The 15889-nt window shown below is 34.1% G+C and overlaps 3 protein-coding genes and 1 pseudogene across 11 annotated transcripts; 1 reads left to right on the top strand and 3 right to left on the bottom strand.

The window, feature by feature from the left end:
- Positions 1–682: 682 nt before the first annotated feature.
- On the bottom strand, positions 683–2608 carry LOC123211336. The gene has a single exon (XM_044629992.1). The coding sequence runs from the start codon at positions 2490–2492 to the stop codon at positions 837–839; it is 1656 nt and encodes a 551-aa protein (XP_044485927.1). The 5' UTR covers positions 2493–2608; the 3' UTR covers positions 683–836.
- Positions 2609–3993: 1385 nt separating this feature from the next.
- Positions 3994–6758, bottom strand: LOC123210330 (60S ribosomal protein L18a-like protein). Of its 6 annotated transcripts, none has more exons than XM_044628608.1 (5): positions 6615–6758; positions 5462–5527; positions 4721–4847; positions 4516–4633; positions 3994–4311 (listed from the first exon to the last, which is right to left on the bottom strand). In XM_044628608.1, exons 2-5 carry the CDS (start codon positions 5478–5480, stop codon positions 4258–4260), a joined length of 318 nt encoding a protein of 105 aa, XP_044484543.1. In that variant the 5' UTR covers positions 5481–5527; positions 6615–6758; the 3' UTR covers positions 3994–4257. The 6 variants fall into 6 exon arrangements, with proteins under 6 accessions (XP_044484543.1, XP_044484549.1, XP_044484544.1 ...); XM_044628614.1 differs by having other exon boundaries at positions 4769–4847; XM_044628609.1 differs by having other exon boundaries at positions 5462–5550; positions 6615–6734.
- A 2280-nt stretch (positions 6759–9038) lies between these two features.
- Positions 9039–11989, top strand: LOC123211134 (annotated as a pseudogene).
- Positions 11990–12173: 184 nt separating this feature from the next.
- LOC123211133 (protein phosphatase 2C 16-like) lies at positions 12174–15603 on the bottom strand. Of its 4 annotated transcripts, none has more exons than XM_044629673.1 (5): positions 15448–15603; positions 13825–14793; positions 13177–13527; positions 12993–13098; positions 12174–12880 (listed from the first exon to the last, which is right to left on the bottom strand). In XM_044629673.1, exons 2-5 carry the CDS (start codon positions 14581–14583, stop codon positions 12546–12548), a joined length of 1551 nt encoding a protein of 516 aa, XP_044485608.1. In that variant the 5' UTR covers positions 14584–14793; positions 15448–15603; the 3' UTR covers positions 12174–12545. The 4 variants fall into 4 exon arrangements, with proteins under 4 accessions (XP_044485608.1, XP_044485609.1, XP_044485610.1 ...); XM_044629674.1 differs by having other exon boundaries at positions 13825–15305; positions 15448–15577; XM_044629675.1 differs by lacking the exon at positions 15448–15603 and having other exon boundaries at positions 13189–13527; positions 13825–15441.
- Positions 15604–15889: the final 286 nt, after the last annotated feature.

The raw sequence follows: 15889 nt of genomic DNA, 5'->3' as shown, positions 1-15889 counted from the left end.
AATGGTGAAAAAATTATGCGTAGGCCTCATTTTGTGCAGGGTATCTTCCTGTTTTATTCTACTTAGACAAGTGGGATATTTCTTTATCCCATTTTTTATTATTAAACATCCTTAAATTACTCTAATATTAACTTAATTACATTATTCCCCTGTTTTGAACCATTAATTTTTATTCTTTATGCAGTTCTGCAGCAATCAAAAGGTTGATGAGACTGAAAATTTCTTAGACAACATTTTGAAGCAAAGCATCAAAAGAATCCGAATCAAGATCCAAAGCATCACGTAAGAGCAATCACAATCACAATCACAATCACTTTCGATTGACACTGTAATAAAAGTCATAATGCTACAAGACTATGAACAGGAAATGCCTGAAGTTATTGTGTTAAAAGACAAGTTAGTTGGGTCAGATCAGACCAACAAAGATTCTTGTAGTGAAATATCAATTAATGTTCAATGATCTGAACGCCCTTTGTCAAACAGCCATTTAATGCAGCCAAAAATGATAGAAATTTGCACCAACTTTGCAGCCAGTATCAACAATGTGGGGTGGGCAGCCACACATTAAACAACGTTCCACCCACATCCATTTGAATTATCTTCTGTCAATTCCAGAGTGGAACAGTTTCATATTCATTATAAGGAAAAACTTACTAGCCTTGCAGTTAATTGTCATCCATTATATAAGAACTCTCTTTTATGAAAAAATCAATGCCACAACCTGAATTACATATATAATACCCATAAACATGCTTAAGATTAAATAGATTTCCTATGTGTAATGTTTCTATGTATAGTTAAACTTTGAAAAAGTAAATGAATAACAAAATTCAACTCTAGCTTGGGCCAATTTTTGACTTGCCTCTTTCCTTGAAGGAATTCATCTTCTCAAGTTGCAAGCCAGCTCTGAACCTGGCAATGAAGTTATCAGCTTTAGTGTTAACATCAGGGCTTGGACAAAACAATGGTGATGAGGTGGCAAAATCTGCAGCCACTGATGGACTAGATGATTCCTCAGCATTAGCCTCATCAAAATCACTGTCATTGTTGCTCTTTAATCTTACAAAGTCTCCTTCCACCACCTCAAAATTCCGCACTGGAATGTTGAAGGGAGGCAATGGTGGTGGAGGAGGAATTGAGCTCATCAATGGTGATTCATTGCCGCTGCTCACAGTCTCCTCCACATTGTTGTAACTGTTTATCTTGACTGGCAATGGCGATTTGTGGGTTGTCGAAGGTACATTTTTGGAAAAATTTTGGGATAAAAGTTGTGGTTTTGAAGCTGAAGATGAGTAAAGTATAGTTTTTTGTGGAGGGACTGAGTGGGTTTTCTTTGCTTTTCTTTTCTTCGGGGAGAAAAGATTTTGGAAAAAATGAGGTGGTGACGGGGGAGGGGGAGGTGGTTGTGACGGTGGTGACGGCGGAGGGGGTGGTGGTTGTGACGGTGGTGGCGGCGATGGCAAAGGAAAGGTTGATTCATAGTTGAAGAAAATATCAAGATTCTCAACGCTCTTTTGCCTTTGTTTCTTCTTCTTCTTGTTTCTTCTCAGTGAATTCAAGAACTCTTTTGTTGAACTTGTCCCTCTCTTTTTCTCATTCCTTCTCTCACCCTCTTCCACCTGCGGCGGAGGAGGCGGTGGTCGAGGTGGTGGCGGCGGTGAAGAAGTACCACTACCCAAATCATCATCAATTTTTCTCTTCCCTGCACAACTCTTTGCAACATCTTGAGAAGTTGTTGCTCTCTTCACCACTTTCCTCCTCACCACCTTAGGCAATGGTGTAGCAGGAGGAGGCGGCGTATACACAATTTCATTTTGTGTTTCAACAATAAAAGTGGTAGTAGCAGAGATATCATCATCAACTCTATTCACAGCCTCTTCAACCACATGTTCTTCCTTCTGATCCTGGAACTTTTGTTGATGAGGCTTAAACTCATGAAAAGGCTGATCTTTTAAGCTCGAAGAACGATAATTATACAAATGGGTATCATCATAAAACCGCCATTGATAATCACTTTCACTTCTCATCCATGAAGCCTCTTCAGCTCGGAGATCCGGGTAAGATCTGAAGCTTCTCAGCCTGTTCAAACCGCCATTGTTATTACTATTACTGAACCGTCCTCTACTTGGGATGGTGATGCTTTCAAAGCTTGGTTTTTGAACATAAGAAGGAGAAGCACTTAGCGAAGAAGCGCTTCTGGGAGTTTCATTAGTGGCGTCGTTTCTGCTGAGGAAGCCGCAAACGATGGCGAAAAGCACCCAGACGAGATTGAGAGTGTCCCAGCTTTTCTTCACCGAGTGAGGCCTGAAGATTTGGGAGGTGAAGGAGAGGAAGGAGGGGATGATGAAGAAGATGAACGCAGCTGCAATGACTAATAAGATGAGAAGGAGGACGCCCAAGTTGCGGAGGAGGGAAGAGAAGCGGCGGGCGGTTGAAGTGGTGGTGGTAGTGGATTGAAGCCAAAAGGGTGTCATGTCTTCATCTTCTTCCATTGTGGTGGAGACTGTTAGTGTTCGTGCTTTTTACCTTTTTCAGAGAAGCGCTTTTAGAAATTAACAACTTTTAGTTTAAGCTTTTATTTATTTATTTTGAAGCTCTTACCTTTGTTTGAGTTTTGCTAACATTACCCACCTTGCTTCGATAAAAATTTATATATAAGTGATGTGAGGTTATGATTTAGGTTAGATCAAAATAAAATAAAATAAAAAAATTTTCTTTGTGATGTGACAGGAACACATGTGGGTAAGAATGACAGCTAAGTAACAGAAGAAAGGGCATTTGCATGGAATATTAGTGAATTCATATATAATTTTTTTCGTGTATAATTTTATATATAATTAATATTATATTATTATATAATTAAATTTTAATTAACCTCAATCGTATGATAATATATTGTTATTCATATATAAAATTATATATATAATATTACTTTCATAAATTAGTCAGTTTAGTATTTTAACTTAAACTATTCCACCTCACAAAATGTGTTGCCTTCACTCTTCAATAAACAATAATAGGCAATCTTGCCGTTTGAGTTTGGGTTTACACCACCAAAATCATTTCGATGTGAATTCATAAAGTTGGTTTTTAGAATAATGAGGTGATGGTAGTAATAGAATGTGTGAAGTTTAATAATTTTATGCAATATCTCTTTTCCTTTCTTACCCATCTCCTAAATGGGGTCTAGAGAAAGGCCAAATTACTATTTTCCAATTAAGGTTAGATTAAATGACATATTCCCACCCACTCGTTATAATCGAAAAAGTTAATTTTTCACTTACATATTAAATTTGTTAAGAATATATATTAAATTTTTTATAAAATTAATGAAAAGACCAATAAAGACCTTTAATTATCATTAATTGAAAATTGGAATTTTTAAATTTTGTAAATTATAATGAATTATGCTTATTTAATTTATATTTTTATATAAGCATAATTTTGTATTTTCAATTAAACAGTATAAAAATATTTTTTTATTACACTTACAAAGGGCAAATCAGTCATTTAATTTTAAACTAACAAAAATCATTAACTTTAATAATTTGTAACTGGTATTTAACTTCTTCAAAATTAAGGGAAAAATAGTCTTTTGACCTTTTTATAAATATATAAGTACGGGTCAATTTTTTATTTTTTATTTTTTATATAAAACATCCAGATGAATTCTTGTTATTTTCTCCAATAAAGGAATATTAAATTTTTAACACGTTTTAATTTGAAAAAAAGATTAGAAGTCAGCCAATCCACGTATGACAACTAAAGATCCCTAAACCCACCAGTGTGTATATAATTGAGTGAAGTGTCGTATTGGGTCCAGTTTTCCATAAAACGACAATAAAAAAAAAAGTGGTTAATTGTTGGCTCTCCTATCTAGATCCAAAAGCAGGGAATTCGTTTTGCTTTTGGCACAAGGAATTCAAGCCTGAAAAAGACTTTGAAATTGGACACATTTTTGGGTTTTTAACATAAAGTAAATGAGATAGTATATGAGCCAACAAAGTCAGGCAAGACTTACATTTTCATATGCAATGTTTGCTGTACAATTCTTCACAGCCAAGGGTATCCCACAGCTGTGATGTTGAAGCTTCTATAATACACAACATGTATACGTACAAGGCTAAAGAGAGGGGCCAACCTCAGGTTTTCACATGGCTGAAACATACTGAAAGTAGAGTTCTTCCATCATCCAGCTTCATCGCCAAAGAAGGTGGTTTGAGATGTGCGAGATTGAGAGAGGTGTTGTCAGGAGGTTTATAATAATACTATGCCTACAATTATCACCACAACTATTGTACATATCAAAGCCTGCAACAAATAAAAACAAATAGGGTTTTTAGTTAAACGCTAGCAAGGGAAAAGAGCAGCCTGAGCTGTCGCTTGTAAGGCGTCTTAACTGTTGGTTGTTCTCTTTTTCACATTTAAAAGTTTACTTAATTTAAATCTAACAGAAAGCACTAGTAGTTATAGATCATAGAAGTTATCATGTTGGCCAAATAGTGTAACACTCACAGCTATTGCTGAAGCAGCAAGTCCAGATCGCTCCCTTGGGTCCTTGTGATAATACTTCCTGAAGTAAAGGATTGCTGCATAGTACCACATAAAAGGACATACAAATCCAAGAAGAAGACTGCAAGAAGAACAAAAATGCACATGAAAAGGTCAGCGAGATAAAAAGAAATGGCAGAGGTTGAGGACAAGGGGTTTGAAAACTTACGAAAACCATCCAATTCCACAACCAAAGCAAGGAAGGGGTTTGTCAAACCTGCCCAACTGGCCATCTTCTGCATCTCTGATAAGCAAATATTCACCCTTTCTCTGGTCGACTAGATCAGTTGAAGCCTCTGTATTGAGAAAATAACTTCAGTAAATTGTCTGCTTACACATAGTTCAAGGCAATATTTCAAAGGTCCCAATAGAACAAAAATAAGAAATACGCATTTCATCATCATCTACCAGTCACAGAAAGAAATATTGATCACTCTCAATACAGTCATCAACTTTGAGCCACAACCCTAAAAACCAAGATGCAAAATCCAGAACCCACTAACCAAAAGCTTTGGCTTATAGCATCTAAAACAGATTTTGGGCAAAAAAGGTATAAATTGTATTAGCTTCATTAAAAATACATTCAACAGATTATTTCACCAAATGAAACGATCCACAGAACGACAACTTCCCAGATATACTTATCCACTCAGCAACAGCCAAAAAGGAGTCTGACATCATGGACAAGTTGAATGTCTCTAAAAGAACATGGCCACACAATAAAGAGACATATAAGCTAATAGCTTGTGCAGCATCAATACGCTGAAGAGAACAGTACACATAGTTTTCCAAAAGCCCCTTTTTTTATTTTTTTTGAAATCAGGGGCATAATTTGACAGCTAACAAGAGAATTTAGGACAAGTTTCAAAACTGCAATAGGAAATAAAGGAGTAAAAAAGAAGACAATTACGTTGATTCAAGTCTCCCATTGCCAGAATGTCTGTCTACTCAGCTCAGCTCTCTGCTTTAAGAGTATCTGCACTTCAAACCCACGTGCTACTAAGAAATTTACAAATTTAGAGACACTAACAAAGTTGATAACTCACTATAAAGATTACAAACAACAAATTACATATGCAAATTTGAAGAAAGTCTTAAGCCCCATCAGAAACCCTCCAAAGGCAGTTAATTACCAAAAAAAAAAAAAAAGATAATCTGGTATACTCAAGCTTTCTTAACAAATGTAAAACACTGTTTGTCATATAGCAGACATATCATATTCAGAATTAGGAGACACTTAGCGCCCATACATTAACATGGATTGAGCAATAATTTTCAACTCCCTCAAAGATAACATTTCCAATGACAATGATCCTTATTTGTGTTAGACTTCTAGAACCCACAAAGGTGAAGAAAATTAAACACCAACTAAGCATAAGATCAAAAAACAGTCATTAAATGCAAAATCAACATTAAAGCATCGAACTACACAATCTTGACAACCAATCAATTGAACTCCAGTCTAACTGATTGTAACACAACTATAATTGACAGTCAATAAACTGACCACTCCCTTCTGTGTCATTTTTTGACACCATATGCATTAGGAACAAAAACTATACTTAAATACAAAAATTACTAGCAGATTAGGATTTAAGTTTAACCAAGACCTCTATGTTCACTAGATAATCTTGTTTAACTCCATCAAAACTACAATAGAAAAAAAAATTCAGAAAAATTGAATCAACCGAGCTCAAGATAAGCATCTATTTAACATGTATAGCCAAAAATGAGCTCTGACAGAAACAAAATCACATCGCTAACAGGTAACAGACGAAAACCCACCAAAAAGATCGCATATATACAGGAAAACTCTGAGCATGGTTACGAAAGTCTTAAGCTTTGGAGAAACCCAGATAAAAATATACAACTTTCGTCAAGTTTCATGAAGAAACAAGGGGGAAAAAACATAAACATTCAATAAAGTTTCTAAGATTATAGAAATTCCCTCATATCCCATAAAAAATTACTAAAAAGGTTCATTCTTTCAGCCTATATACAAGAACGACAAAAATAAAATTTACCAGTTGAGGGATGAATAGAGAGGGAAGGAGTGAACTTGCCTCAGAGAATTAGAGTTGGAGTAGCTTCCTGCTGGCTTCTTCGTTTCTCCTCTCTCTTTTTCTTGGCTTGAAGGAAAGCCCACAGTTACTATCCCATTGCCAGCAAATTATTTGTTTATTAGGAAAGGAGAATTCCTGGAGCAATACTATTTATGGATTAATATTGGAAATAATATAATTTTTATATAATAATATTTAGATGATTTTAGGATAGGAGAGAAAATAAATTATTATATTATTTAATTATAAATTATTATCTCAGTTTATATAAATAAATTTATATAACTTAAAATATATACATAATTTTATATTAATATTTTTAGTATTTTAAATTAAAATTAACAAAATTTATGAAATATTCAATTTTTTAGAAAAAAATTCTGAGTTTGAACATTTATTATGATTATAAAACTTTGATTTGAATTCTTACATAAAAAATATTTATAATATTTTTTTTAATTTAAAATTATTCAAATACATGATACAATAAATTCACTTTTATAAACTTTCATTATAATATTTTTGTTAAAAGGTTGTATTTGCCATCTATAATATTATATTAATAATAATATTATATATTATAATTGAATGTTATTTTATTTTTAATTTAATAATATTTAATTATATTATATACATAATTTATAATCGAATTAAAGTTTTATTATAAATTTAAAAATCAAAACTTCCTTTAAAAAAGGGGAAAATAAATTTTATAGCAAAAATAGTGATATAAAGATTGTAAAAAGATGGTATTTTATTTTTAATTTCTTTGGAAATATTATCTAACATTAAAATCAATAAATCAAAGTAATTCTTATAAAAAAATTTTGAAAAAAAAAAAACACTGGCAAATTACTCATAATTTACTTGAAAGCTTTATTTTAATATACCTTATTATATAAAACACCTTTCTCCAAGTCTTCACTTGTATTTGAAATCTTGATATATAATTTTAATAATTTTTAATCCTTTTAATCTTAATTTAACACATTATCTTATACACCTCAACAATCAAATTATATTAGACGGGGACCCTCATCCGTATTTGTTACACAAATAAACCCAAGACACAATAATCAAAGTCATAACCACTGTATTATATAAGTCAAAGTTTCATAAGCGTGACAAAAACTCAAATTTAGGTCTTTACTTTGAAAATTTTAATATTCCACCAGTTTTGTTAATTATTAGGGTTATCCAATTCAATATTTTAATTGTCTATTTATTTTTACAAACATTATTTGTCAAAATAATGAATATATATTCTAAGTAATATTATGTATACAAATAATGATATATCACTATATAATTAAATTATTTTAAATTAAAGATAAAATAATATTTAATTATATAATAACATAATATTGTTTATATACAAAATTATGTTTTTTTTATTAAATAAAAAACTTTAACTGAATTGACTAGATAAATAAACTTTAAAATATAATATCAAACTCATAATTATTATATTAAGCATGTTTATTGTTTGTTCTTATAATATTATCGATATATTTTTTAACAATAAAATAATTGTAGTCCATCCATAGCATATCATGATGTCCTCCTCGATTCTTATATTCCACTATGCACAATAATGCGCTCCAACTAATGGTCTTCATCAGCCCAACCAATTTGGCCCATGACCAAAAATAGAGCTACCTTCTCACAAATCCCCAACCTCTTGGAAAAACCTTCTGTTATGACGAGAGGTTGTTCAATTATATAATAAAATATTATTTATATATATAATTATATATTTAAAAATAGATTAAAAAATTATTTTTCATCTAAGTTTTAGTTCAATATCAAAAATATATTCATGTCTTTTTAAAAATTTAAACACTCATTAATAGATTAACTTTGGTTAGAATTTTCTGTTAAAACTAAGAGTAAAATCGTCATTTTATTAATAATAATAAAAAATATATAATTATTTCTTATTTTCTTCTTAGATATTGAAAATTCACATTTTATCATTCAACCTAAACTTTGAAAAGTAATTCCCCCTCCCCAAATCGTTAGGGTTTTTTCCTCTCTTTGGTCGGCCACCATCAATAGAGATCGGAGAAGGGAGAAAATCTTAAGGATTTCGGCGCAAAAAAGTTATTTTTCAAAATTAAAGATAAGAGTTGAAATACAAGTTTTCAAAACATACGAAATAAATGAGATGAAATTATATATATTTTAATATTATTGATAAAATAATGGTTTTATTCTTAATCCTAACATAAAATTTTAATAACAGTTAGTCTACATATGGGTGTTTTGGTTTTTAAATAGGTGTGGGTATGCTTTTGAAATTAAGATAAAATTTGCGTGGACAATAGTGCTTTGGCCTTAAAAATATGTGTACATGATATTTATTTAAAAAAGAAAAAAGTCTTTATTCAACCAAATGTTTTATTCAGCCCAACCCCGCTTGGTCCATAAATTCCGAATATGCCCATAAATATTGCCCCAAATGGGCCCATAACCCAAACTGGAACTATTTTCTGTGCCATTTTCTCACAAACCACCAACCAGAGAGGAGCCGGTTTTCGTGTTAAAACCAAGAAGTTTTTTTTCTCTCTCAACATGAAGACGGAACAAGACCCTGTAACTCATCAAGAGCAAGAAGATGAACAAGCAACACCATCTAAGAAGAAGAGCAAGAAAAGAAAGAGAGACAGAGCCAGTTCAACAACAATGGCTCAGGAGGTGGAGAGAGTGAACCCGCAAGGTGAGTTCATTCCTGATCAACCCAACAAAACCCAACCTCTAGTTGGGTACTTCCCATCTGGATTCAGTCCTCTGGGCGGCGACCGAGGAGATGGGGAAACGACAACGAGGGTTAGAGTGTATAGAAACATGAATGAGAGGAAGCACAAGACGGGGAGGTTGGAGTTGGTTGTGAGTCCTGCTGAGTCTACTGTGGTGTTTGTTGGAACTAGCTATGCTGGTGAAGCTATGGCGCCGCAGTATTGTCAGTATGCACTTGGGGTTCTTGATAAGGAGAGCCAGACTTTGAAGATTGTGCCCATTGCTTCTAATAAGGTAAAAGTTATGAACTTCGATAACAAGTTAAAGTAATTATGAAAAAAAGGTTCAATTTTTTAATGTTGAGTTCTTTATGATCTATTGTAAATATCAGAAAGTTTGATATCAACTTGAGTAGGTGTTAAATGTTCTCCGGTTACATTGGAAAAAGGTTGAAAGCTCTTCGGTGAAATATGCAATTGTCTTTCAGATGATGGACAGTTCTGCAACTTGAAAATTTCTGAGATAAATTGATTTTTGTTTTTTTTTTGGTATTGTGGTGACTGCAAATTTGTATTAGAGTGTATTCATATGCTTCCAAAAGTGTTTGAAATAGGATAACAAGTTATAATCAAGGAATTCAAGTTCCTCATTCGCACTGATATATAACATAGTTGGCTAACTACTAAGGTAGTTAGTCCATGTATGCCAGTTTAAGTTACATCTAAGCATAAAAACTGGTTGACTGAAACCATTCTATTACAGTGTTCTGTAATGAATTTTTTTTTCCCTGCTATCATGTGTGCAAGTAATGGAGATTTTTTGTTGTCTTTTTGGTGTTTGGTTGATGATAAAATTTGAGAAACAAAAAGCACTGTTGTTCTTGTGTGAATACAATTGTACCTTTTTCCAGGTTAATGTAAATAGGTTGTCAGTTTGTTAGTAGCTTGTTCATTGGGTGAGTCTGGTTAGTTTTTTATTGATATCATTGACATTTCTGGTTTAGTTAAAGATTCTGGTCTAGATGTTGCGCTTAGATTGAAGATGCCTGGTATTTAAATTATCAGCTTTTTTACCTCTTTATGGGTGTTACTGTATAATTTATCATGTTCTACTTATCTATGTGGCTCTGTTATGGTTGTAGATATTTAGATTGGAACCAAGAGTTGGATTGTCAGGCATTGCTGACAAGGAAGAGGCAAATGTAGAGGTTACCAAAGAACAGCAAGCTGATATGAAGGCTAACAAGGGGGCTCTTGAACATAAATTAAGTCGGTCAAGATTAACAAGGGGGCTCTTGAAAGTGCGACTGTTCATACTGTTCTTAATGTCCCACCATATGACTCCACTTCCACTATACCTGAGCTGGCTTATCCTCTAGATAAGATTATCCTCAAAGGAGAGTGGGATTTCCTACAAGATATTTATGAGCTTTTGCAAGTCAGGAATGAGGTGAAAAGCAGTTTTTATCCATCATTTGTTTGCAACAGAATACAGAAATTGCAAGGAATTAAGGTGAGGGCATAATAAAGCGTTTTCTCTTGTTTGCAAACATCTTGTAGAAAATTTATTTGTTATGACCATTAAAATGATATATTGTAGTCTATTTAAGTTTTATTGTTAAGTCACTTACATTTTACACGATATTCTTGATGCCCAAAGATAAAATTTGAATGAACTTCCCGAGAATTAGATAGGAAGTTCAATGATTATGTGTGTTAGCATTTCCTGCAGTCTACAGAAACGGCTTGTGCTCTTCTACTGCTGGCATTGTGATGATGTTTGTAGATTCAATGAAACTATGTGTACACAATTTTTAGTACACAAATAACTTTACAAATGATATATTATCATGTGATTAGATGATTTTAAATTAATGATAAAAAGTAATACCCAATCAGATGATGACACATCTGTATGTATACATGACATTGCTCTTTTAGATTCCTATAATCCATACCAGAGTAAAGTGCTGTCACAGGAAATTACATGATTGTACCTAGAAATTATTTGATATCCATTCTCATTTTATCTATGTTTGTAGTATCAGAATTACTTACAGTTTTTGTTGTGCCTCTATCTATAGGATGACACAGAGAAAAAAGTGCTTGCATGTATTTTCTCATATATCACTCATCTGCTGAAGTTCAAAGATCGACATTCCCTGGATGCTGCAGCCTCAGCAAAGAACCATAGAATTCCTAGCATTTTACAGCAGAAGTTTTTGACTAGTTTTTCTCATCCAGAATCAAAGAGGTTACCCGAAGACAAAATCCATCTTCTTATTAGTTATGTCCTAGTGCTCAGCCTCCATGCTGATAACTTCCAAACTAACCCTGCGGATACAGCCAAGGACCTCAGAATGAGTGAAGTCAATTTGAGACAACATTATGAGAAGTTGGGTTGCAAGCTGAAACGCGAGAAGAGCGAATTGTTAGCCACCCTTCCTGTCCGTCTTCAATTCCCCAAGCCAAAGCAAAGGCGAAGGCTATAGATGGATACCAAAAAGTGTACACTTTTTTTCATAAATTTGTTTTACAGCAAGTGAAAGGATTTGGCATTGTTTTAAGTTGTCTCCAAGAGTAGAATTTTGAGGCAGTTTTACACCCCAATGGGTAACGTCAGTATCCCTTTTAATATTTTGAGTTCTTCTCTGTTTATGTATGTTTATTATCAGATGATCGATTTCCAGTGATGTTCAGGATCACATCAATGAAGCAACAAATCAATACATTACCATTCAATTCAATCACCAATACATCAATGATACAGCAAATCAACAGGTTAATAAGAGAAATTTCATTCACGACATAAAGACAATGATACTAATAAGAGTATCTATCATACACATTTTATTCATAGTCTGAAATTCATAGTGGAAATGGATAAAATTGCCAGGAACTTTAGCAGGAGATTATAATTCTCTTACTAACCAGCTAACAACTGCAACAGAGCTCAAATTTACATGACGATAATAAGCTGCAGGCAATGGCATGGTAGCATACCAAGACAAAGTGCTATGTCATTCAGATGGACACGCTTGCTACAGTACACACTAGATTCTATGGTGTACACACATTAAGCCCATGAGAAAAAGGAATGGACCAAACTATGTATATCATTAGTTGTACTATGTCTAATATGTAAGTATATAGACTTCAGCTAAGAACTGACTGGTGAATGGGGAAACCTTATTCATGATTTGCTCTTGAACTTCCTTTGAGCTTTCAGGTCTACCACAATCACAGAAATGTTATCTCTGCTTCCCTTTTGAAGAGCAAGCATTGAAAGATAATCAGCCGCTGCCTGAGCTGCAGGGTCGACTCCTTTGCCCCTTTCAGAAAGGTCTGGAACCCCATTCTTCTTATGCCATAATAGAATCCGCCTTCGGGCAACTTCACAAGCTTCCTCATTTGTCATGACGTCCCACAACCCATCGCTAGCTAGAATAAGACATTCGTCATCTCTAGCTCGAGGGATACACATGACTTCTGGCTCTGGAATAATCCATGGTTTCAAGTATCGATCACCTGTGACATGTAAAAGGAGGAGTGAGTAAATTCTACTTCTGATGTAGGATTTAAAAATTAAAATGTTTTCAACTTGGTCTAATATCCATGCTGAAAATCAAGTAGACCCTACCTATGGACCTTGACATTGCAAGAACTCCAAAAACACGGTGTCCATTCCATTGTATGACCTTGCCTCCAGCTGCCTCAATCCTTGCATACTCATCTTCTCTGTTTGGCTGCAAAAATAAAAAACAAATATAAGAACTGGTTTCCATACAACAGTCTATGTTCTTGACCAAAAACACATGCTTTACTTTATGATCTACTGATAAAGGCATGCATTCTTTGCCTCGACATAGAACTGCTCTTGAATCACCACAGTTTGCAACTATAATATGGGATGAACAGATTAAGGCCACTACAGCTGTAGAGCCAACAGTTTCTGGGGCGACAGCTACAAAACTGACATCAGAAGCATCCCCATCAACAAATCTGCTACTATTTCCACCAATCTCATCATCAACTTTAAGAAAACAACTTGTGAAAGTCTTTTCCCATTGCAACTGCCGACTTTCCTTGTTACTTCCATCAGCCAAATCATTCTTAACAATTTCAATCTCCTCGGCCAAGGCCAAATGGATTCGGTCATGACAGTAGTCAGCAACCTGCACAATGTCCCCCAAAATCATGCCAACAACAGAGACATTTCAGAAATCATTTGCCAAAGGTTTTTTGTTTACAAAATTTCATTCAATAAATAGAAATTGTTAAATCAAACCAAACAAATTGTAGTCTCACACACTCAAATCAATTATGCAAGCAACTCACAAACTTTTAAAAGTTCAACCAGTTGAATCAAAAAACACTCATAAGGCTGAATTGCAAGTACAAAAAATACATTTAAACCACACTTAAGAAAAAAAATCAGAGCTCTCAACAGACATCTGGGAGGAAAGTTATACCTGAGAGCCCCCATGGCCATCATAAACCCCAAAAAAGTGACTGGTCAGGCCATTCAAACTTTGGCTCACTCCATCATGATCGCCAATAAGCATTTTGATAGGAATTTTCATAAAGCGAGGGGCTGCAGCAACAGCATCCTCCATTTCTGGTCTTCTTCCGCGAATAGACACAGAACCCCAAAGGGGAATACAGTCCACCTCAAAAATACTCCTGCTAGCCTCTCTAACAAGATTTTTCTCAGTAGGCAATTGAATAACCACTGCAGAGGACTTTAAACCAGAACCATCAGAACCTTTTGCATCTGCGCTCACAGGAGTAATAAGGACTTCAGCTGTGGGAACCTGTTCAACGCTTGACTCTCCCAAAATAATTGCCTTAGCAAGTATTCGACCATTATCAATTTCCACTGAGTTTGGCAGGTTTATTTCAGAGCCTGGATCCAAAACAACCAAACCCTCGTTGATAACACCATTTGGATCTTCCATGACTGATAATATTTCATCTTCCTCACTTTCCTGAAGCCCTTCTGGTTCCGACGGTATTACTTTGGTAACTTCATAAATTGCATCACTACAACTTACATTGGCACCTGAAACAGAATCCTCAGACACCAACTTGTCAGAATCTGACAACGAGTTTGCAGCATCTTTTACAAGCTTGAGCCGTGTGATCTCCACATGGGTAGCAAGTCCTGAGGTATCACTCATAGAACCGCCAAAACTAAGCGTCAATGCAACAGCTGGAGACATCTCTTCCATCAATACCCTCACTTCTACTAAAAACAATATCCACTAAATCTCGCCAATCTCTCCAATCTCACACAATCTACCAATTTTTTTCACCTTCCTCATCACCTTCTCGCCAAAAACATGAAATAAAGCCAGCAAGTTTTTAGACCAACTCTTCCCTTACAACGAACTTCATTGATCCACCAATCTCTCCGCAGCTCTACATGGTCTAAGCACAAACTACACTAACAAAATCAAATTAAAGATGCAAACGAGTTTAAATGATCTAAATGCAAAAGGGTCACCAGATCTGGTGTCAACTAATGGATCTAATCCTTCAATCCTCTCAATTTCAAAACTTAACGAGCAGCTAAAGTTTCAGAAAGACAACGCAAACTAATCATATTCTTAAATCTTTTTCCTTTTTTTCAGGCTACTCGAAGTTTATCTTAATCACCAACCCTTAAATAGACAATCAAAATCAAACTTTTTTTATCTGCAAACCCAAGAAGTTAAAGCTAAAGAAGCAATGAGAAGAACCTAAGAAAAAACAAAAACCACATCTACAAACAATCACATGAGAAAACCTAAAAAGGTGAACCTTTTATCGCATTTAAAAAACTTCGGTTTTCCTGGATCTCAGGCAACCCATCTCAACCTCTCTTGAAAGAAGAGTCTTTTTCGCCTTTTCTCTTCTTCTTTCAATAAATATACCAACCCCAGATAATCACCAACAAGAACAACAATTATCCCTTACCAAATTAAAAAAAAAAAAATCAGAACTTGGCCCTCTGGCTATATCAAAAATACGATCTTGAGCTTACAAAACAACTAAAAATCACAAAGTTGAAAATAAGAAAAAAGGTCAACCAAAGTTAGTATCAAGTTACTTACCAATTGAACCTGAAGAGACCATGAAACCCTGAAAATAAGGTGCCCGTGAAGCCACTTACGTTAGATTTTTTCAGGAGTAATTCACATTTCCCCACGTAATGTTTTGGATGGATAAATCATATATTTTTTACTTATAGAAAATGAATTCTTCATTAACTATTTCATTTTAAAAATATACTATATTATCTTAAATAAATAGAAATTTTAAATATTTTTCAATTTTAATTTTATATTAACAACATAACTTCTGCTTAGCCTAGCTCTTCACTATCCCAATTAATGGTCTCAACCACTTCGATCAGTCATTATAAACATCTCCTTTACTCATGGTTTTGGTCTTTTATTATCGTTTATATACCCTAAACCCCCTTAAAAAACTTGTTCATTCTCCAAATCTTTGTCATGCATCATAGCGTTTTTGCATTCATAATGTTAATCACAT

Source organism: Mangifera indica, chromosome 3 (genome assembly GCF_011075055.1).
Source record: "Mangifera indica cultivar Alphonso chromosome 3, CATAS_Mindica_2.1, whole genome shotgun sequence".
NCBI lineage: Eukaryota > Viridiplantae > Streptophyta > Magnoliopsida > Sapindales > Anacardiaceae > Mangifera > Mangifera indica.
The sequence above is the reverse complement of the archived record's forward strand: the minus strand, read 5'-3'. Positions and strand labels throughout refer to the sequence as shown.

Coding starts and splice junctions, on each gene's coding strand:
- LOC123211336 (XM_044629992.1), bottom strand. CDS start 2,492: ATGGAAGAAGATGAAGACATGACACCCTTTTGGCTTCAATCCACTACC.
- LOC123210330 (XM_044628608.1), bottom strand. Junction 4,634..4,720: donor TGTGGAATTGGATGGTTTTC/GTAAGTTTTCAA, acceptor TTCTTCTTGCAG/TCTTCTTCTTGGATTTGTAT. Junction 4,312..4,515: donor TTGCTGCTTCAGCAATAGCT/GTGAGTGTTACA, acceptor TATTTGTTGCAG/GCTTTGATATGTACAATAGT.
- LOC123211133 (XM_044629673.1), bottom strand. CDS start 14,583: ATGGAAGAGATGTCTCCAGCTGTTGCATTGACGCTTAGTTTTGGCGGT. Junction 13,099..13,176: donor CTTTATCAGTAGATCATAAA/GTAAAGCATGTG, acceptor TTATTTTTGCAG/CCAAACAGAGAAGATGAGTA. Junction 12,881..12,992: donor TGCAATGTCAAGGTCCATAG/GTAGGGTCTACT, acceptor TACATGTCACAG/GTGATCGATACTTGAAACCA.